This window comes from Lethenteron reissneri, chromosome 48 (assembly GCF_015708825.2).
Source record: "Lethenteron reissneri isolate LAM-NWPU_2019-01 chromosome 48, ASM1570882v1, whole genome shotgun sequence".
Taxonomy (NCBI): Eukaryota; Metazoa; Chordata; class Hyperoartia; order Petromyzontiformes; family Petromyzontidae; genus Lethenteron; species Lethenteron reissneri.
The window spans coordinates 1,785,423-1,809,073 of NC_083826.1; the positions used below are offsets into that span (position 1 = coordinate 1,785,423).

The 23,651-nt window shown below is 46.9% G+C and overlaps 2 protein-coding genes across 3 annotated transcripts in view; one reads left to right on the forward strand and one right to left on the reverse strand.

Annotated features, from left to right (window-relative positions):
• The window catches only part of LOC133354779 (collagen alpha-1(V) chain-like), a 278,739-nt gene that overhangs the window by 92,916 nt on the left and 162,172 nt on the right, over nt 1-23,651 (reverse strand). For both annotated transcript variants that reach the window (XM_061571899.1, XM_061571897.1), the window contains exons 27-36: nt 21,409-21,453; nt 19,595-19,648; nt 14,143-14,187; nt 13,487-13,540; nt 10,719-10,826; nt 9,552-9,605; nt 5,691-5,744; nt 4,813-4,857; nt 2,436-2,489; nt 1,989-2,033 (exon numbers count right to left, since the gene is read on the reverse strand). In XM_061571899.1, the coding sequence (XP_061427883.1) occupies nt 1,989-2,033; nt 2,436-2,489; nt 4,813-4,857; nt 5,691-5,744; nt 9,552-9,605; nt 10,719-10,826; nt 13,487-13,540; nt 14,143-14,187; nt 19,595-19,648; nt 21,409-21,453 (558 nt within the window). The remainder of the gene's footprint in view (nt 1-1,988; nt 2,034-2,435; nt 2,490-4,812; nt 4,858-5,690; nt 5,745-9,551; nt 9,606-10,718; nt 10,827-13,486; nt 13,541-14,142; nt 14,188-19,594; nt 19,649-21,408; nt 21,454-23,651) is intronic.
• The window catches only part of LOC133354780 (uncharacterized), a 417,798-nt gene that overhangs the window by 25,589 nt on the left and 368,558 nt on the right, over nt 1-23,651 (forward strand). The gene's annotated exons all lie outside the window — the stretch shown is intronic.

Genomic DNA, 23,651 nt, shown 5'->3' on the forward strand with positions numbered 1-23,651 from the left:
TATGACGGTGGCAGCAAGTTGGGAGTACAGCAAGTGGGTTCCTGACCCGTCTACGCAGTGGTTTTCTGAGTGTTATCTCCTAAACTGCGTGGGGGTTTCTCCGGGAACTCTGCTCCCATATATATTTAAAATATATATTAAAAATATATATATTTTAAAAAGCACCTGGCAAGGGAATTTGACAAAAATTCCAATGCAAAAAGCAGAATATGAACACTCAGCAATGTGTTCGTGTAGAAATATTATCGTCAAAAGTCAAAGTAAGCAAATACAAAAATGAGCATTCAGCCATTGGTGCTTATCTCCTTTTTACAGCCAGCGGTGGGGAAAAAAAGCCACATTCTTATGTCAGGAGTGGGCCCATCCAGCACAACCAGAGGTGACTTCCGCGAAAAGTGGCACTAATGTTTACCGACCCGAGAGGGATGATGGGTTGAGTTGACCCCCAACCCTTGATTTGAACTCGCAACCTATAAACTATTTCTAATTTCACCAGGTAAGGCCCACTGAGCTATATAGCTCTTTTTCAGAAGCGACATGGCCACACATGGTAGTTCAACAACGTGGCTTATCACGTGGAAATGTATAGCATCCAAATACTCTAAAACGCCAATAATGCGATGGTCTAGACCAGGGGTAGGGCAACATGTGCCTCCGGAGCCGAATGCGGCTCTTACGGACTGCTCCGTGACATTATTCACATTCATTTAGGCTCTTAAAATGCGGCTCTTGTTATTTCCTTTCTTGTGTTCCTCCCCAAATTCCCAACTCTTCTCTCATGTTCTGATCTGCACTAATTTTTCCTGAAGCTATTTTCTTCAATATACATCTGTCACCAAAAATTTACCAGGTAAGGCCCACCGAGCTATCTAACTCTTTTTCAAAAGACACCTGGGCACAATTGATAGCTCAACGAAGTGGCTTTCATATGGAAATATATCGCAGCATGATACTTTAAAAGCATCATTCTAAATGTGGAGGGAAAAACCGAAGGACCCGGAAAAAAATCCATGCGACCACATCAAAAGAGGCATGCAAACTCGAAATATTAAGCAGGCGTCAGTCGGAATTGAACCCACGACCTCATGCATACCAGGCGAGGTAGTTGACATTTAGCAACCGTGGCAAGTGTTTCATCAGCGCACACTGCCCGCTTTGATGTGAGGATCAGAAACACGGAACCCAACGCAACGGCGTCACCAAGTTGCATTCCGGCTGACAATTATTTCAAGATGGAAATCTCCAGTAAAGCTTCCAAAGCATTAGCATAGCGGCCTTTCATGGTGATGACAGCCTTCGTGCTGTAAGAATCACGAGAATAACAGAGGTATATTTTGTGTTGCATCTTTTGCTTTGTTAATAAAAGTTGATGCGCGTTAATGTTTTGCATCGGTAATTATCAATGCAAATTGGGAATTCAAACGCTAAAAGCTGGGTCACTCTTTCCGGTGACGAGGTGTTTCGTGTCAACCGAATTCAACGCAGGTGTTCGCTGCTCGTCCCCAAGTTTGACGAAGGTCAGCTCCACACGCACTGCTCGGGGCGTGGCACGGAGATGACCTTTGAGTGCGCGAAGTCAAAGCCAAGTGAGAGTGTTAATATGATTGATTCCAGAATCGTACTGCAGCCTCGAAATCAGGGATGAATGAATGATTTATGACGGAGGCAAATCGTTACGTGCCCAATTGCTATTATCTAAATTATTCTTGTTATATCATGAAGAACACTGATTGCTTCCGATTGGACAAACGGACACAAGGCAACCAGTCAATCAGGAAGTGACCAAATCTAGAATGCACCGCACATTGATATAGAACTTGCATAGTCAGCTGAATAATCTGATCGGATGTAATGAAACATTTGGATTGTTTTCGATTCGATCGAAGTCTGAACTGATCACGCACCAACAGCACTGAAAGTCATATATATATATAAATGAAATAGCACATTTCACAGAGTTGGTTTTGTAATGCAGAACGGTGTCTTACCCTCTCTCCTGATGCCCCTGGAGGCCCATCAGATCCAGTGTTTCCCTGCAAAGTAAACAACATTCCTTGAATAAGTGTGCAATAAAAAAGAAACACACACACTTGCCCTTTCAGCCGTAAAGACTGCATGCAACCCTGTCTCGACAGGAACTCGCGTTCGTACGAGGCATCGTGCCAGAGGATCCGCACGGCAATTTGCAGTAGAGACAAAGTATTGGGCAGATATCTAATCCCACGGGATCGTCACGCGGCTGGTGGACTACCGCACCGCGCATTAGATAAAGACAACGACCCCCCCTCCCCCGTAGCTTCTTCGAGCTGTTGGGGCAGATGCTGTTTGTGAGAACCGTGTACATTCGCTTCGTCGGCATCTCTCAAGGGAGTTCAACGTTTGGCTTCAGACTGACGACGCCTGAAAGGGAAGGGAATCAGGAGGGGGGATCTCACCTTCGGACCAGGCTTCCCCGTCGGACCCCTTTGACCCCTCTCTCCTCGTGGCCCCTAAACTCACACACACACACACGGTTTTAAAGACCACAGAAGTGGGCGCTGTTAGTGAGCACCTCTTAAGGTCGGCACGACACTTGAAGGAGGTGGTGTGGCCAGCGCTATTCCTGCGAGGCTGGCCTTGTCTCCCGAGTGCTGGTGTTTTTACACACCGCACCAGATACTCATTGAGGCTAAGATGATCTAGAGGAGGACCAGGTCCCATTCAGATACCACTTTGTGCTGATGTTATCGTGGCCAGGAGTCGAATCCAGGTTGCTGGGATTACAGTTCAGTGCACAAGCCACTGCACCGCTCTTCCCAACTCAAACACACCTACTGTATACACAACGAGATGGTATTTGCTTTTTGTTCTCTGTGGGTGTAAAAACAATTGATATGTATCAATGATGAATGAAGCTGTGTTGACTCGTGGCAACGTTCACCAATGGGTGCAACGGCTGCAGTTAGGTTAGCCAGCATGTCTGTGATGATGACGGGTCAGTGGTAGGCCAGCTGATAGTTCGACTGGAGTCAATGCTGCTCGTGTTTCAGGTGGTCGATTTTTGGTGACAGGCAAGCGGAAATTGAGCCGCCTACCCAGCGGCCGCACGGATACATGCGGAGATGGTTCATTCAATAAGCCGTGACAAGTTGTATTTCAAAACGGTGTGCGTCCTCTTTTGGTGTGTGAAATTATGAATAGTGGGTGGCCACAAAGCAAACGGGATCTGCACTTCTCGCGCCTTAACCGAACAATACCTACAAGCTGACAATGCATTTTGGTCTCAAAACAGCCATTCCATCCCAATTGTGAAAGTTGCCCCCGATCTTTAAAGCCGCCACCGTGTCGAGGGTTTATTCCTCCATGAATCTCGCCTGTCTTTGCACCCTCGAAGGGCAGACGGAAAAAATACAAAAAATGGCTCTTCCGCTTTTCTAATGTGCCCCTGTGCAAGGGTGCGAGTGTATTTTGATCACTAGATGCGTCTGCCATCTAGTGATGAATGAAGAGAAACGTATTTCAAATGTGCTGCTAAAATCACGCGTCATGCACCACGAAATATTCACTCCACAGCTGTATTGACAGAATTCGCACAAGCACAGGTTTAAGGATTATTATAAGTGCCCTTTACTCAGTGAAACACACTTATCATTATACTGCCAGTTTTAACACACTCTCTGAAAACATTATCGATCGCTACTCGGAAATAACACAAAATAAAATATATTTCAGGCACAGACATACTTCTTCAATGTATATTATGCACTTTACAAATTAATGTTTATCATGTCTAAATTATTTAATACACATTAATCATTAGTTAGGTGTGTTGTGCGCTTTTGACATCGAATTTTATGAATTGTTAATTGCCGCATTGGAATGTTTGCTTTCTTGCTTTGCTGATTTATCCCAGATCTCCCTTTGACAAGTCGACTTCTGCCTTCCATTGGCTGCTTAACCATTTAAAAAGTCAGGTTAATTTATATGTAATAATTCACAGCCCTTTGTCAGTCCACTACTGCATGAAGGCCTCCCTATGTCTTTCAGTCATGTGGGGGAGGGGGGGTGTTGTTTGACCATACTTCACCATGCTGGTCAGCATCGATGCAGGTTTGGCCAATTGAAGGTTGCATCCAGGATCAGTTAAAGATATCACTCAGCAGCTGATGCTTCACAGCGACCAAGAATCGAACTCGGCTCGCTGAGTTCATGCTGCATTCTGCTCACCGCAATGCGACTGTGCCCTGTCGTGCTTTGTTCCTCTGGCTTTGCTTGTTGTGTGAATGAAGGCCCCCTTCACTGTAGCTCGCCTTATTCTTAACCGAGTACATCCACACACATGGACTTAAAACCAGACGAGTGCCCATTAGGACAGAAGCTCCTTTTGCAAGAGAGGGTACAAACGTGCTTCAGTCCAGACTCCTGTTGTCCTTATTGTTGTTAATCCCAAAACGGAGCTATTCAAAGCACTGTGAGTGGGTGCCTATTTAGGCCTGTGGGGCACAATGGGGAGCTATTGCAGACAGGAACATGCACACACCCAGCCACCTTTGTCTCCCTGTGTCGATGCTGATGATCAATCACACCAACGGGGTGTTCAATTTAAACGAACAGTTCTTTGGAATATTTTTTTTTGGTTCCCTCTTAAAATATAGATTCGGTTACGTTTCATCAAAAATGTGAATTCATGCCCCGAGGGCTTAACGTAAGCCCATTCGACCGCATACATTTAAAAAACTGCGTCACTCGTTCTTATTTTTGCAAAAACATGGCACGGTGCAACGGGCGGTTGGAGATTCCGCACGGCGTGTTCAGGTTGGTGAACGCTCTTACCCCGGGACCTCTTTGACCTCTGGTTCCCTGCTTCCCGGTTTCTCCCTACAAACAAACAAACACAAGAGACATCGAAAGCACGGCGAGTCAACACAGAGGACGACCCCGTGGCGCTACGGTGACAGCGCTGCACTCGCACGCGGAATGGTCGCGAGTCCAAATCGTCCTGGTTGGGGATTTTATCAGCCGACCACCGTTATGGTTCCTCTCGGGTGTACGCGATACGTTAGCGCCACTCTGGTGGGGAGAAGTCAACATCGGATGTCCTACCACAGGTACGTGGAATTGTCACTTCTCGCTCAAGGCCAACCGAGAAGTCGAGTGCTCGTTCGAGCGTGGACAACCATGGACTTTTGATGACGACAAATGATTGATTCAAGAAAAAAGATGGTCATCTATCGGCTTAACTCATGATAATCCCCTGCCCAACTGCCCGCTACATGACACGGTGTTTTATTTTTTATTTTATTTTGTTTTCACCTACGTGACTTTACCGAAAAAACCAAAGAGTATATGGATACTTTCAGTCACGAAAACTTCAAATCTAGGATTGTTAGGCCGCCAGACCAGTGTTTAATGGGGCTTCTAAACTGTAGACTGCGAGTCTGGTCTCTAACTTGGCCTCTACGCAAGAGGCCAGGCAACAGATGCAGTTGGGCTCTTTAGACAAGAGGCCAGTGGACCAGTCTCAGAAGGGGTCTCTATACAACAGCATGACAACACTGGCCTCTGATAGGATCTCTGGACAATCGACAGTTAGACCAGTCTCTGATGTCTCTGGACACCAAAAGACAAACAGACCGGTCTCAGACGGGATCTTTACACAATGAACTGAGAGTCCTTCTTCATAAGCTATTGAGGTGCAATGATATACATACCCGTGTCCCCTTCTCTCCATTGGCACCAGGAATTCCATTCAGTCCCAGAGAGCCCTGTAAGACAAACACCACCAGTGAGTTTGTGTAATGCATTGCGGTGATACGCATATACCGCGAGAACACCTATTCAGCCATACAGACCATGAGTCAGTGTGCCAATCGTCACAACACATAGACATGCACACGCTCATATGCAAATACAAAGATGCCCTTGTACAGCCTCAACAGACAGTTGGGGCAAGTGCTGTTAGCGAGCACCTATGAAGGTCGGCACGGCACACATACACAGACAAAAGTCGAAGAACCCATCTTTACTCGTAAAGATGAGCACATAATTCAGATTATTCGTAAAACTTGAGTGACGTATTTGCGTTGCTTTGACCGCAGTGACCAGATAATAGGTGCTAGTGATTGGATATCATTTGTAACGTGGAGGTCATTCCCACTGTGTCCTACATGCATTTATAAAAAAAAATGTTTTATAATTCTCAAATTTTCAAGTTTACTTTGTTTAAGCAGGTGAAAAATCGAGCAACCAAGAGTGACCTGGTGGGTGTGTGAATGGGTGAGTGGATCGGTGAGTGAATGGGGGAGCGAGCGAGTGGGTGAGTGAGTTGTTGCGGCCTGCAGTGCCGTGAGTAGGTGGGTGGTTGAGTGAGTCGGTGAGTGGATCGGTGAGTGAATGGGGGAGCGAGCGAGTGGGTGAGTGAGTTGTTGCGGCCTGCAGTGCTGTGAGTAGGTGGGTGGTTGAGTGAGTGGGTGAGTGGATAGGTGAGTGAATGGGGGAGCGAGCGAGTGGGTGAGTGAGTTGCTGCGGCCTGCAGTGCCGTGAGTAGGTGGGTGGTTGAGTGAGTGGGTGAGTGAGTGGATAGGTGAGTGAATGGGGGAGCGAGCGAGTGGGTGAGTGAGTTGTTGCGGCCTGCAGTGCCGTGAGTAGGTGGTTGGTTGAGTGAGTTGGTGAGTGGATAGGTGAGTGAATGGGGGAGCGAGCGAGTGGGTGAGTGAGTTGTTGCGGCCTGCAGTGCCGTGAGTAGGTGGGTGGGTGAGTGAGTGGATAGGTGAGTGAATGGGGGAGCGAGCGAGTGGGTGAGTGAGCTGTTGCGGCCTGCAGTGCCGTGAGTAGGTGGGTGGTTGAGTGAGTTGGGTGAGTGCTGTTGTGACCTGCGGTGTGGTGGTTGAACACAGTGTGCTGGATGAGACGAAACAGCCAGCGTCCGGTCGACCAAATCCTCAACATGGTTTAATGGGTCAAGTTCACGGGAACAGTAGCCATGGCAGTAGCGTTAGAAGAGTGATAATGAGACGACTGACTCAATCAATCTTAATTTTGGTTTCACACGTAGGCTTTGGCGACCGATATTGTCCCTAATAGAGGTTTGTGGGTTTGATCGCGTAAAATATTTACGCGATCTTTATTTCACATGCCAATATCGCCCTCGATGATTGTCGGTGTGCGAACGACTGGAGTGCATCAGTGAGTGCCGCACCATCGAATCACCCTGACTGCTGCATTACGTTGAAGCAACGCGGTGGGGAGCTGGGTGCTCCAACCCCAGGTATGATAACGGCATTTGTGTAACGTAAGCCTGCATTCCATTTCGAATGTAAGACAATGCGATTGCTCGGCTACTTTGAAGGTGACTCTCTTGACGTAAAGGGGCGTTGGGCTGGGGCAGGGGTCGGCAACCTACGGCTCCGGAGCCGCATGCGGCTCTTTACGGGCTGCTTCTTGACGATGAGTACGTATGTACTCAGATGCATTGCGGCTCTTGAAATACTGAATTTTGTACCGAATTGGAAAGAAATGGCTCTTCTTGTTATTTTGGTTGCCGACCCCTGGGCTGGGGTAACCCGCGGGCGTAGCGGTGCTGGGCTAGGGTCATAGGCCCCTGCGGTTCGATTTGGACAGCGCCGCTGCTGCCCTCTCAGTGACCCACGCTGCCCCACGTCGTCATTTAAAACCATTTTGATAAGATTTTTGGAATGTCGTTCGAATCTTTTTTTTTATGGAAGTTAACCACGACAACTCATCAACCGCCATGTGCTAAGTGACAGTAATCTAATGTGATTACATATAACAAAATTGTTAAAATATTTTATTACGGATCTTCTTCCGTTGGTAATCCGCTAACAGTAAAACCTTGCTTTAATTGCAGCAAGAGTTTCTGTAATATGTAGAAAAAATATGAATCAGATAAAATACAATTTTGCTCAGAAAGGGTAAAGCCAATTCTTCAGCACAACAAAGCCTATTCTTAAGCACAATAATTTCACATTAAAGGTAAATACTATTGTTAATATTTAATCATTGTGATACTGGCAAAAAAAACGTCCCCAGGTGTCATCAGCTAATTCATGAGAGTCTATGCACGTGGGCGGAAACCAGAGCAGCCGCAGAACCCCCACGCATGCGAGGGGGGAATCCTCTATCCCATACAGATGGAACAGATGGAGATCACGTTCTTGCTGTACCTGCCTTCTCCTGGCTCCTCCTCAACGCCCATGGGAAGGGAGTTTCACAACATCTTTGTGTGATCCGCCAATCCTCACTGCTTCCACAGTGCTGGATTAGAGGTGTTCGCCACCAAAGGCTGGGGATTACCACAATAGCGGAATTTGTAATCGGATTAAAATAGCGTGGAATGTATCGCTTGCGATTGCTAATGAACAGCAGTATAATCTAAAATCCTGAAGGTAATAAAACATTGTTGCAGTATCAGTGCGCTGCCTCTGAGCCAGATTGGCTAAAACTCACGACATAGCGCAAATAAAAAATAAATCACCTTAAAGAAATGCTATGAAAATAACAAGTAAATAATTCATCTGATAAATAAACAAGAACGTCAAGAAGGAGGCATTCATGATAAATAAGTAAATATGTATATATGCATAAGCATGTACAAAGACAAATGTCCCCCTGATAGTCTGAAGCGATTCATCGGGCAAGTGCTGTCAGCGAGCACCTACAAAAGCCAAACGGGGGTGCCTGGTGAGCACCAGACCCGGCCGCCTTTGTCTCCCCAGTGGCGATGTTTTACACACAGCACCAGGCTACTCATATGAGGCTGAGTCGACCCAGGGGAGACCCAGGAGCGATTCAGATCATCGTGATTGGTGTTGGTGGCCGTGAGCGGGATTCGAACTCGGGTCGCCGGCTTCGTAGCGTTGACCCGGCGCACGTCACCGCACGAAAGTTGATCACAATTTTGATGATTGCTTGTGTTGCAGTCGAAACGTCGTGAGAATTTTTATTGTTTATATTACTTTCTTATTGTATTATTTCCCTTCTACGTGACTTTACCGAAAGAACCAAGAAGATGAATCCCTGCAGTCACGAAAGCTTTGAATCGAAATTTAGTGGCAGTATTGTTTGTGATTGAATGAGGCTTGGTGCGATTGGCGCACTGTGATGAAGGGAAGTGATTCAGACCATCGGGCCCCAGCATCAAGCTACTCACAAGATGCTAGGTTTGGCAGACTTTGTTTAAAAAAAACAAATTAAGGAATGAGAGCCTCCCCACACCGGGAAGGCCATGGGGGTTATTTGACCATACTTCACCGCCTTGGTCAGTTCATGTCGGTGAAAGTTGGGAGCATAGGACAATAATTGATTTTGTTCAACTATCCTCTGCTCTCCACCACAGAGAGGCGCAGCAGCCCATCCAAGCACTGTCCAGCCTTGAACCTGCTTAGCTTCCCACACCTCAGGAGACTGGGTTGCACATTGGGTGATTTGATCACAGGCTTCTCTATTTACAGTCCATGCCTATGTGTTGGCATGTGTTCTCTCTCCGTGTGCGTGCGCGCGCGTGTGTGTGTGTGTGCAATCCCGCCAGGTGATTGCCGTGTCGCGACTCATACCTTTGGGCCTGGTCGTCCAGGGTAACCGAGCAACCCAGGCACTCCGAGCTTCCCCTAAACGACAAGATGACAGCAGCCACGTGACGGGTCAGGTGACATCACCGCTCGTGCGCCGCACGCCGTTCATCCAACAAAAATAAAACGGCCAAGGGCCACATCCGTACTTTGACAAAAAAATCAAGCGTGAGGCACAACGCCTTGGCGATTTGCCCCCATTTAAATTTGACCCCGTTTAAAATTGACACGTTTTCACGAAAAAGTTGGGCCAAAAAAAAAAGAGATATTCGGCAGCGCAGGGATTCGGATTCCTTGGTTGGCCGCTCTCTCATCAGCAGTGCACACACGAGCGAGCGGTCCAATCTCCGTGCACAGTCGTAAGCACTCTCAGCTGGGCCCGGCCGCATTAGGGTCAGAGCCACCGCGCCGGTTGTGGCATCTGGCAGAAGGAAGGAAGCTACGGGGAGGTTTGTTGGCACCTATGACATTGATTTTTTTTTGCGTGTGTTTAGTTTGCTGTCCTTCCCCCACACCTCCAATGAGCACGGTTGGCTTCGTACGGCGCGAACGAAGGTCAACATACACACGTACGTACGGTGAGTTTTGGGGTCGCGCCGCGTGCTGGGAAACAGGCTAAGCCTGCCAGGCTACGTGGAGAGAAACGCTGGACAACACGGCCAATAGCACCGCGGTCCGACATGAACGCGCACCGGAGTGAGAGTAGGAGACAGCGAGAGAGAAAGAGACGGCAGCCAACGCTCCTTCTCTTCGGATGCTTTGCGCTGTCCGCCCTTCGCACTGCCGTCTCCTCCTCGCCCCCCACTCAAGCCGAAGCTCGAGAAACTTTTCTCTCCGATGACCGCGCGTCTCTCTCCTCTCTCTCTCAAGCCTTCTCCATCGCACCTTACCGCTTCGTCTTCCGTACCTCTTCACCCCGTAGCCTCCAACAACCCCTCCCCCCCACCATCGCCTTCAGCTCTCACAATGAAAGAAACTTCCAACGTCACGTCTCATTCGAATGATCCTATATTTCGGGTGTTTTCCCGACCACGTGCGCGCGGGAGAAACGACGCTCATCGCCGACGGTGGCCCTACGCCGGTTGTGGAAATTCCACGTTCCTATGCCAGGGGCCAGCCCCGACAAGGGTGTGCTGCGCGTGCACTGGTCACCTTCTCTCCCGCCTGGCCTGCGGGGCCATTGTCTCCGGGGGGGCCCAGACGGCCCTTGGGGCCTTCGGGGCCATCTTCACCACGGGGGCCAGCGGGCCCTGCGTCTCCCTGCCGACACGGGCACACGGAGACACGGGGTCATCATCGTCGTCAGCAGCATCATCAGGAACAACATCAGCTGCAGCATTATCATCAACAGCAACAACTACACCATCTGTAGGAACAGCAGCAAAAAAAAGTAAGAGCGGCAATATCACCAGCAGCTGTTTCATATCAGCATGTCGGAATGATCACCATGAACATCATGATCATCATTAGTGGCAGCAGCATCATGATCAGCAGCAGCAGCAAAAATATAGCAACCATCACTATCATAGTCAGCGACAATATAATAATTCTATAAATAGTTATCATCATCGTGATTGTCACCACTACTACCTCGATCGTCACCATCATCATTTTAACTTCAGCAGTCGTAGCTCCGTCGCCAGTGTTGGCGGGTGCCACTGGCAGCTGTGCTGCCCGAGTTCTGCCTTTCTCCGGTGCCAGAGAACCCGGCCGTGAACTCGGGTCACCTCCTCTCGCCCCGAGATTCGTGTTGTGTTTCTTTTTTTCATCAACTCAACTTGGCTACCGGTTCGGGCCGCAGGCCAATCTCTCGGGGGCCGATGTTGCTGACCGGGCCGAGTTGGATTTCCTACGTCAGAGTCTGAGCCAGGTGGAAATGCGGGGACGCTTAATGTCTAAAATGTTGAATTACTGCTGTTGAACACACGGCTTTGATCGTTGACACAAAAGTGTTTTGTTTGACATCACAGCGCCTCGCCATCGCTTCCTTCCTTCTGACAGATTCCACAGTGGGCACGATGCGTCCAAGACCCGCTCGCGGTGTCATCATCACCGCCACCATGTCGCGGATTTGGGTCTTCCCCCTGGTCACCAACCTGTGGGTTTGCCACTCCAATGTCCATCTGGGTAACCTGCCCTACTCCTCCTCCTCCTCCACCTGCACTCGCGTCCCATCCACCTCCTCTTGCTCATCGTGTCTACTCTGTTCTCCTGCCACATTCCATTCTGAACTTATAAGTTGCTCAACCCTCTCTGACCGTGAGACTCAAAGGCCGGGAGCTCCGTATCATCTGCTGCTATAAATGCATCTCTCTCCTACCCTCCGCGGCACTTCCGTTTCACACGGTTGGCTACGTACGGTGCGAAAGAAGTTAATACTCACTAACCTGGCTCTTAGTACCAAAATTCACATCTTTTCTGCTTCAAAATTCTACAGGCAGTCCCTCAAAATCCTGCTGTGCTAACGTAGCTAAGCACAATTGTCAACAACACTTCCTAGAATGATAAGTATGTAAAGAGGCAACGTTTCAGAGAATGGCCCCTCTTCAGAGCACATTAATGTAAAACGGCCAAAATATGACGTGATGACGAAATGTTGACTCCCTCGCTTTGAACGCAGGAGGTCGTGGATTAATTCCTGACGCTGACGCCTCTTGTATATTAGGAGTTTGCACGTCTCTCTCCCCGTGGTCGCGTGGATTTGTCTCCACGTCGTCTGGTTTTTCCCTACACATTTAGAATCAACATCGCGCGTTCAGAGTATTTGGCTGCTATACATTTCCAAATTATAAGCCCACTTTGTTGAGCTATCAATCGTGACCAAGGTGCTTCTGAAAAGAGCTCTATAGCTCTCAGTGTGCCTTACTTGGTAAAAAAAGAAAGAGTAGTTTGAAATAGTTGAAATTCAGGCCATAGCCTGAAATGTTGGCAGTCACTATAGCTTTTCCTTTTGACCACAGTGTTGTTTGGCGATTGTGTTGAGTTTGTTTTTGTTGTGCTTGTTCGCCACCGCCAAAGCAGCGGCAGCACCAAACAATGTCACCGGTGTTCCTTCCCACCAACATCATTACACGGGTCATACGCAGCTTCCCCTGCTGTGACTCCACATTCTCACTTTCTGCTGGCACATTTTTTTGGAAAGGCGGACGGATTCTGGAAGCCAAGTGTGTCGACCGTGCAATAACCAGCGGTCAGATCCAGCAGGGAGGAGGAGGAGGTGACGACGAGAGGTTGTCACGGCAACATCGTCGGCTGTGGTGACGTCCCGACCTTCCTTGATCTGCTGCGGTGGGATTCAAGAGTTCGCCACCGAGCTCACGACCAGTCAAGTCAAAGCAACGTCCTCCCCAAATGAACACAATAGGCGGTGCCCATCTCTGTACAGCTCTCAGTCGCTGGTGGAAATTCCATACTGCTAAAGTTTTAACTCCCCCACAATGTGGTACTCAATTTTATTAGACCGGGAGGAATGATGGGTGCAGTCAACTACCCACAACCAGGATTTGAACTTTTAACCTTCCGGTCCTGAGTCGCTCGCTCGACTACTGAGCCCCTTGGTCAGTGCTCCCAACACTCAATGCAAAGGCGCCGTGGTGGTGAGATGTTATCTCCCTCGCCTTGTATGCAGGAGGTCGTGGGTTCGATCCCGACCTTGATGCCTGAATATTTGACGTTTGCATGTTCTCTCTCCCTGTGGTGATGTGGATTTTTTTTTTGGGTCCACTGAATTTCTCTCCACATTTAGAATCAACATCACGCGTTTTAGATTATGTTGCTGCTATACATATGTTCACATTGATAAGCCATTTCGTTGGACTATCATTTGTGGCCAGGTCGCTTCTGAAAAAGAGCTGTATAGTCCAGTGGGCCTGACCTGGTAAAATAGAAAAGAGGTGAGTTTAGTTTGATAGCATCTTTACCTTATCCCCCTTGACACCCATGTCACCCTTAAAGCCGGGGAATCCATCTTCTCCCTGTCAGGAAAAAAACAACACAGAGAGAAATTTAATTAGATTTTTATTTTTTTACACAATCATAATTTCCTAATTAAAATAATTGGCATTCGTGTGAATTATAATTATTTACGTATGTGTGTGTGTTTATAGCAGTAGCTTTTATTGTTTTAGTCCCAAACTGGCAAGACAGACCGCAATGGTTTAATTCACGAATATAAATATATCTTTGTACGCACGCATGCAACTACGTGTATGTACAAACAGCAGCTTGAGTGCGTATCTCCGCAAGTCTTCTTCCCGTTAGTACTTTGCAGCTTTCTCCACGCAGTCTTAGCTGAGCCCTTTCGTTTTTGTACCTTTATTGATAATTCCCATTTCAATGTTTAGGGTTAACAAGGCCTTAAGTTTGTCAGAGCTTTAGGTTTTAGGTTCTACCGAATTGTACGACTTTTCCGCGACGGATAAAAAAAGCCAGCCAGAGTGTCTTGTTTGTTGTTGTAACGTTCTTACCCCGTGTGCACCCACTGAAGATCTGTTAAAAAGAGCTTCATAGCTCATCGGATTCCTCCAGTATAAATATTCTGATTCTGATATTTTTGTCTTTTCAGTGAAATCCTTACCTTCTCTCCTTTGTCACCCTTTATACCACGAGGCCCATCAGCTCCCTGTCATAAACAACAAAACAACAGCAACCACTCTATCAGCACAAACAATATACAAGGGCAGAGATCCCCCATATAGCCTCTAACAGACTGTTGGGGCAGGTGCTGTTAGCGAGTGCCTATGAAGGCTCGGCACGAGGGGGGACGAGGAGGGGCGGTGTGGCCAAAACCACTCCCGGCCGCCTTTGTCTCCCCAGTGGCGATGTTTACACACCGCGCCAGGTATTCATTTAAGGCCGAGTCGACGTAGGGGAGCCCTCATATATTCGCCACTGCTGTTGGCCGTGAGCGGAAAACTTAGCGAAGTAAAGCCCATAAATGTACGTATCATTTGTATGACAGAAATTCAGGGTAAATTATAGTTGAGGGCATCCCTTAATCATTGGGGGTGCTGATACCCCCCCCCCCCCCAATTCCACAATTGAAGGCTCGGGCAGCCCCCCACCCCCCATTCCTTTTCAATTCCTCGAGCCAAGCAGTAAACAAGTGTTAGTACAATATTTAACACCGGTGGTTATTTTCCTTTTAAAGTTCAGCAGTTCAGAGAACACCCATAACCGCGCTGTCTGTAAGGGCAAACGTGAACACAAATAAGCCAAGGGGCGTTGCAGCCTTTCCTCATATACACAGGGGGTGAGGTTCCATTCGATTCCTGTGAATTATGGCAGCGGCAATGTGTTCAGGAGCTGGACGCCAATGTCCAGGTCTGCCAGCCATGACGAGATGGCTTCAGGAGAGAGAGAGAGAGTTTGTGCACAGACTACGGCGGTTTACTACGTGGTCCACAGGGGATGAGAGCCAGAGCGGAACGCAACGATAGGCAGAGGGATCATCGCTCATTCTGATGATCCGCACTAAACACGGTCACGCTAACCAGGGCTGGTTTCAGGGCGAGGTCAGAGTGAAAGCGTCTTACCGTCAAACACAAGTGTGGGATGACGACACTCTCCTATTCGGTGGCCTCCGAGCAAGCGGAGGCCAACGGACATACATTTTTGTCGGATCAACCGAAATGTCGTATCGAGGCCTGAGTTTTTAGGATGAACCTGAAAGTTGGCAGCACAACCCTAGTGCACGCATAGCCGCACACACGTTATGATTTGGGGGAATGTTCTGTTTTAAGTTATTAAAGTCAACCCAAGATTAAAGAGTAAATAAAAGAATTGTGTATTTACAAGCAGCTGATTTACCTATGTACCTAAAAGGGATGGAGCATAATTATTAATGACGCATATGCCACTGCATATTTTATACGGCACAATCATTGGAATATTCATACTACTTCTATCACTGCCATTGCATATTCATAATGTTTACTGACTACATCATTTATTAATATATTTGATGTTTATTTTTCCTGAATGATGAAACGCAAATAGTGTGCATGTGTTTGTCTTTCTGTGTGGGGAATGGTGGTGTAGTGGTTAACGCAGTGCGCTACAAACCCTCCCGTGGCTAAAATCGATATCTGAACCGGTTCTGGGTCTCCCGTAGGTCGACTCAGCCTCACTGAGTACCTGGTGCGGTGTGTAAGCATCAGTATCAGGTACTGGGCGTGGTGCTGACCACCCACCCCGTTGCGTGCCGTGCCGGCCTTCGTAGCTGCTGCTCGCTAAAAGCAGTGGCCCCAACAGTCTGTTCATGGTTATACGGCCATATCTCTTGTTTTGTATGTGTATATATTGGGGATTTACACTTACTCTTGGTCAGTGGTTCCAAACCATATCCGATACAATATTTTCAACACATTGGAATCGGACTGGAAAGTGTGATTGACTGAGCATCAATCGGAATGCGACCAAATTGACATTGGGTAGCATCCTAATTGGCAGAGCTGATATTAAATGTTTACAGTAAAAATAAACTGTATACATGTAAATTTTGATTTAAAGCTTTCGTGACTACAGGGATTCATATTCTTGGTTCTTTCGGTAAAGTCACGTAGAAGGGAAATAATAAAATAATAAAATAATTTTTATATAAAACAATACAATTCTCACGACGTTTCGACTGCAACACAAGCAATCATCATCAGGTTTGAAATCCACAGCAAGAAATTTTGAAAAAAGTGGCAATGTTTTCCTAACGTCAGCACCACGGACAGCGATTTGGTCAGATGGACGAGTCCATCTATTTATTATTTCCCGTCTGCGTGACTTTACCGAAAGAACCAAAATATGTATACATGTAATTGACAGTCTTGTATAAGTAGAATCGGTGTGAATCTCCGGTTAGCACGCTTGTTGACGTACGATGCGAGAGAAGAATATGGCGGTGGGACATCAAACTTTCAGCGTGAGTGTGAATCTATAGAATTAACAGCAATGTACATCTACACAATCCATAGAGGTCTGAATGTATATAATCTACATAAGTATGCATATCTAAAATGTATAGTGGTGTGAATCTATAAAATCCAGTCCTCTAAATCTGTAGAATCTACAGCAGTGTGAATCTATATAATGTATAGTGGTCTGATCCATTGCGGTGTGAATCTATATCATCTACAGCAGTCTAAATCTCGACAATTTAAAGTGTCATCAATTATATACAATCCATGTGATTCTATATAATGGGCTACGGTATGAATACATCACTGCGTGACAATTTATAGAGGTGACACATTGTTCCGCAAAAAATAAAATCAGATTACATTTTTTTTTCAAATGCAAATGAACTCGACTGTGTGCAAATCGAGCGACTGGATCCATGAAGTCGTGGACGGGATCAAGTAAATCCAGAATCGGTATCATGTCAAGATTCCAGCTGTGCGATTGGGTCCCGAGAAACCCAAATCGTGTATTCTCAGTTGGCATGAACTTTAATTATTCATACGCCAATATGTAACTATTTATAGGCCAATTTATTAACTGTTTCATCAGGATTTTTGTTTAAATATAAAACACTTATCAGGCCCCGTGGCGTTAAGTGCAGTCTCCAACTCTTAGTATGCACTCCATCTCGCCGGTATGTCTGTGTAAGTGCTGTGAATAAGTTGCATTGTCTGAATCATCAACTGTTTAATATTGATTTCCTTGCAAAGCCACACAGTCTGATTGCCGAACGTGGTGTGGTGGTTGGTTGGTGGTGCTTCACAACAGCGCACCCACCAATTTCGATTTAATGCTTTCGTGACTGCAGGGATTCATCTTCTTGGTTCTTTCGAAAAAGTCACGTAGAAGGGAAGTAATAAAATAATAAAAATATAACATAATAAAATCTAATTCTCACGACGTTTCGGCCACAACGCAAGCAGCCGTCCTCAGGTGAAGAACAGGGCTGTCTTTCCGACAGCCCTGTTCTTCACCTGAGGACTTTCCGACAGCCCTGTTCTTCACCTGAGGACGGCTGCTTGCATTGTGGCCGAAACGTCGTGAGAATTTGATTTTATTATGTTTTATTTTTATTATTTTATTATTTCCCTTCTACGTGACTTTACTGAAAGAACCAAGAAGAACGTGCACCCACAATTGTGGACGTCTAGGTTTAATTCCGTCCCATGGTGTTCATCATCATCACCAGGCGTCGCGCGTGGTGGATGAATGTGGCTTCACCCTCAACTCGGTTGACTCAGCTCTAAACAAAATGACACTATACTATTTAAACTATTGCTTATTTTACCAGGTAAGGCCCACTGAGATATGTAGCTCTTTTTCAGAACCGACCTGGCTATCACAAATCATAGCTCAACTAAGTGGCTTATCACGTGGAAATGTATAGCAGCCGAATATTCTCAACGCGTGTTTGTAAATGCGGAGGGAAAAACCGTCAAGCCCCAGAGAAAAATCCACACGACCACGGGGAGAACATACAAACTCTAAATATACAGCAGGTGTCAGGCTCCGGATCTAACCCACGACCTCCTGTATACCAGGCGAGGTAGTGAACATCTCGCCACCGTGGCGCCCGACGTGAAATACGTGCCTGAAATTCGTGCCCGCTACAATAAGTATTGCCAGGACAAGCCAGCGCTGCTACGGTGACGTAGCTGGTCGGGCGAGTGTTCCCTATGGCGGCCTTAGTGACCAACCGACCATCTTTTGGCTCTGTCAGAATAAATGAGTTCAGTGTCACTGAGCGGTATCTTGGGGATGTGGCCATAATTTAGACGCCGCATGAATCCGCGTCGTATAATTGTACAGAGGGACAATGAGAGACAGCTCACGAACAGCATTCACTGCCAAAGGCGAATCTGGTCTCAAGAGAGAGAAAGAGTGAGAGAGAGAGAGATATCCCTGTCGTTATATTTGCGTGCGGCTCATTGGTTTCAAATTCGGGTGTACGTACGTGTCGCCGTATGAAATCTCTCATTAAAATGAGCCATCCCGTGCCACTTAACTACATCTGTTTGTGCATCTAATCATGAGCTAATGACTCAATAATCATCAAAGGATCACTATACTGCTGCTGCTGCCTGGCTCTGGTGAAGTCAATATTGTCGGAATAAGTTTATACTTCAAAAGGTAGCGTTAAATTGGATGCAATTAAATAGATATATTTTTGTTAAAGCGGGACAAAAGTTTTTTTATCGAATGAAACATATCAGCGTTGTCTCTGCTCAAACGAACGCGAGGCTTTGCTGATCCCTGTTGGTTGCCCGAAGGTAGTGGCTTAAATTCCGTGTTACTATGGCCGGGGCCAATCTCCCCGTCGCACGATCCAACCGCGGCATTCAGTTCTCCCTTCAAGCGTCACTGCACTCTCCACGTGTGCGTGAATTAAGTTTTCCTGCGAACTCATGAGTCGTTCGCTTTGGGGGTAAATCGCGTGGCTATAATGTCCTGATGGTGGTGGATGTAATTTCGAGTTGAAGGTCAAATTGCAAAATTGTCAATCAATTGTTGCCAATCAATTAAATTTGATCAATTAAATTCGATTGGCTCTGTCAGGTGGTGGAGGATTAGAGTAAAAACATTACAATGCTTACACGATCAACCGAAAAGATACTAATATTTAATCATACTGGCTCTGAACGCCGACATAATGAAACAATTAACAGCTTCCTTCAGTTTATCTGACCTCAAACAAAGTCGTGGTTATTTTAATGACTCCGGAGGGTTGAAGGCGATGATGCTGACGATGATGATGACAATGAAGACAATCATTATTGATGATGATGTGTTGAACGGGATTTAAACTCGTTCCGACTGCGAGATCTACGAAACGCTTTCCGGGTTGCGGCTCGCAAGATGATGTCCGACGTTTCGCTGCACGCCTTCGGGGAGCTTCACTAGGAGGTCAACGGAATGTCCCAGCGTGCGGAGCGAAACGTTGAAACATCGCGCCCAGCGACGCAGTAGCTAGACAGAGAGCTGTAGAACAGCTGGACCCGCAAACGCGAATGCGGAGATGTCCTCTGACTGCTCGTGGCAGCCAAGACGACGCATCATCGATAACGAACCGAGCTCACCTTGACACCTCGAGGACCTGGGTATCCAACGGGACCCTGAGCTCCCGCAGGACCCTTGAAGAGAGACACAACAATCACATCGCCTCAGTGTTAATTAAACATAATAATAATAAAAATAAATTTAAGTCCTTTGTAATCCACTGCTGGATCCCAGGCCACCCCACACCAAGTCACTGCCACTTGCAGAGAGGCGATGAATTCTGTATGAGGAAGCAGGACAGCAAGTAGGATGCTGTACAAGTTGCGTGGAGTTTTAAGTGTTCCCATTATGGATCCGAGCATCGTATTCAGGGCACTGCAACAGATCAATCAAAAGCAGGACCATCCAAAACTACGGACCGTGAGACTCTTTCTTGCAGTTTTTTTTAATGCACAGTCGGTGTCCGATTTACTACGATCGGACTTTTACTGATTAGACCAATCAGTTTCAAAGCCGATGCATATATACCAGAGTACGCCTTGTGTTTGCATTCTGACCACAAATATTGTGGTTAATGCAGACATGATTCATTGTAAAAGGTTTCAGTTTGGTGTTTTAACATCTTAACACCTTGTTTGTTGCCAAAAAAAGGGGAAAACCTATTCTCATATTTTGGTACTGGCAAAGGAGGTCCCATGATAACGATGATTAGACCCCGTTAAGTACGGCCGATAAAAGGAAAAAAACACAAATCGATGAGTGATGGTCTTATACAGTTTCCACTGCTTGTGGGAGAACAGGGGTGCGATTTACGGAAAGACGGGGCTTTCCAGGAACGCACTCTGACGTCGTCAAAGCGGGGGACAGCCTCGATTACCGACTGCGTCTCCGCATCGTGCGCTGCCGAGCACAAGTGAAGATGGCGAAGAAACGTAACCGCGTAGGAACTCCGTCTGTCGGCGGGGGCCTCGCGTCGTATTGGGGAACGGCCCTGGAAGTTGACGCCATTGAACTACTTCTGAGGAGTCACTTGAGCGGATCTCTCTCGCCAACCGGTAGTGGGCGCTGCTTTCAGCCTCTGTGAGGAGTGTTTTTTCCCCGGCTCGTCACGTGTCCGGTATTTTTGTACACGTATATTTTTTTAGATCTCAGAAATGAGCACGAAAATGTCGTACTGTGGATATTGTGGGGGGCACTGCTCACGAATGGTCCCCGGTGGTTGCTGGGTAGATTACGGGGGTCAGTGAAGTTCAGCCGTCTCCCCGACTACGCCACGGATAAGCGGGGCTTCTCCTGCACTACGACGACTGCGTGAAATCTACACCACCCCTGGCTACCAACTCGGTGCTCAGCCGACTGCTGTGCACTCCTGTGCAGCGCTAAGGTTCTGCCATCGGCATAACCAGCGCCTCGTTCAAAGGGGGCCAACAAAACACAGACTCAAAAATGCCACGACGCGTCAAAAAATGTCGTGGTTGTATCTTAGACCGTGTCTACATTTTCGGGTGCGCCCCTGGGTGAAACGCAGGGATCAAGTCCAGGATCTCACAGCCCAAATCTATTCCAACGCTTTCTGTAAATCGTGGGGAATCCCATCACAGCGAGGCAACGCACGCGGGCTGGAAACAAATGGATTTAACAGCGCGATAAGGTGTGCTGCTCACAAACAGCAGGAAGGCCCGACTCCCCATCATGCCTTGCATGCGTGTCTGTCATGTGACCACCACATTGCATGTACAATCCTATCAGCCTTTGCACAGACCATTCAGAACTTGAGTTGGTGGTCTGGTCAAGGCTGAGAGCATTGCATCTGATCTCGACACTGCCGGCTCAGGGACTTTAACAAGGCCACTATGAGCCTCTTGTACTAGAGATGTCTGCAAGAGGTACTCACGGCTCCCCCTTTCTCTCCTGGTTGACCTTCTTTGCCTGGGTGACCCTACAGACCAGACACACACACAGGCACAAAGACGCAGGCACATGCAAATGACTTAACACCTGAGTGCCAACACGTATATCCATATGTAAATACACACATACAGACAAATCCTATTAAGAAGATAGAGTTTTTAGTTTTACAGTTCACCTGTGTCGCTGTGTTTGTTCCAATGTCTCCTGGAACTACCACTTAACGATCATCCTAATTAGCATTCGTATATTTTAGTAGGTAGTTTGTGTTTGTATACAGCTACCATTTGAGGCCAGGTCGTTTCTTAAAAAAATATGTTACAACCTCAGTGGGCTTTACCTGGTAAGATAAAACATAAGTTCGTTTTATTCATATAAAAGTGATGTCTACCTTTCCTATACTTTGCACTCCTATCGTGTTTGCGTACTGTGTGTTGTTGCGACGTTCAGACATCTGTGAAAAAGAGCTCATCGTATTCCTCCAGTATAAATTAATATTCTGATTCTGACATCAATACGTGCGCGTACGTGTGCACCCTACGTACGTGCCTCCCCGAATGGGAATCGAACCACGAACCCTAGGCCCAGAGGGCCAGGCCCACTCAGAGTTTGGCTGTAGGCCATGGCCAGAGACCCGGGACAGAATGCCACAAGTTGGGGGGGGGGGGTCCCCGCTATTGATTAGCGACAAAAAAAACCGATGCCCGTTCTGGAACCTTCTTCTGCATGAGGCAGGGGGAACATTTCCAGGGCGGTCAGCGACGGATGCTTTGACCGCCCTGGCTGTAAGCACGGAGCCACACAGTTGTACATGCCACGGGTCGCTGCGACACATTTGCACTGCATGGTGGAATCCGTTTAACTGTGGGCGGAGGGCGGGGGGGAGAAATGTTCCTCGCAGGAACGAAAGCACAAGGCCAGGCAATCATTGTCCCAATTTGCGAGTGGCAGCTCCCTGCCTGGGATTGTATTTAATGCAAAGGGAGGGATGTTGCGCTGAGCAGCACATGCTCGTGGATTTGCAAACAGTGAATGCTCTTTTCTGGACTCGGATGAACAATGAGATGATGATTTTGACGAAGCCATAACTTACCCGAACATAGTCCTGACCCGTTTCACAATCTTAACTCTGACCCTAAACTGCTTGGTGGCGTTCATTCAGACGCTGTCTTTCCGACAGACCTGTTCTTCACCTGAGGACGACTGCTTGCGTTGTGGCCGAAACGTCGTGAGAATTGTATTATTTTATTATGTTTTATTTTTATTATTTTATTATCTTCCCTTCTACGTGACTTTACCGAAAGAACCAAGAAGATGAATCCCTGCAGTCCACCAAAACCCAAATCCTAACCCTAACACTGTTGTGCCTGGAGAAAAGCCACACATGGGAGCGGGCAACGCTGTATCCCATACAGATGGAACAGATGTAGATTAGTCCACACTTGCTGGACCGCATTCTCCTGGCGAGCCAGCGTGTGGCACCTCGACGCCTACGGGAAGGGATTCACCAACCCTCGCATTCGCAGTGCTGGATTGCAGGCCACGTGCATAGCCAGCACCACCACCCGGCCATCAAAAATAACACTGGTCAACACACTTTTTCTGGCATAAGGTATTCCAACGGTTTTTAATGTAATTTTGGGGTGCTGATTCCTAATCTGGCATCAGTTTTTGTCTATCACATCAGGTTTTTGAGATATCAAATATTGCATTTTCAATAAAAACTGCAGAAGAAAAATATGAAATAAATGTGGATATCTACATAAAATGATATTACAAACACACTATCCTAAAAATACAGCACCATATTTTAACACTAAAGCAGTCACTGACTCGCAACAACTTGCAATCATAAGTGACAGAATTAATTTCGGGTATAATCAAAGAAAATGGGGTATTCCGATAGCATAAAAGTGAGATGTGATAATGCAAATCCGAGATCAGATTTGGAATCAGCACCCTGAAATTAGTCTAAAATAGCTGCAAAAGTCCAGGCCAGAAAAAAATGTTTTTTTTTTGTTGACCAGTGTAATATCTACAGTACGCAATATCCTTTGAATCCCAACCCGATACCTAACCCTCATTCCCGACTCCAAATTGCACGGTTGTCTGCGTACGGTGCGAAAGAAGTTCAACATACACACATAGTGATTCCAAAGTGATATTTTTTTTAATGGGTTACTTTTGTGGCTCTGATTAAAAAAATTTGGATGGGAACGTTTGTTTTTT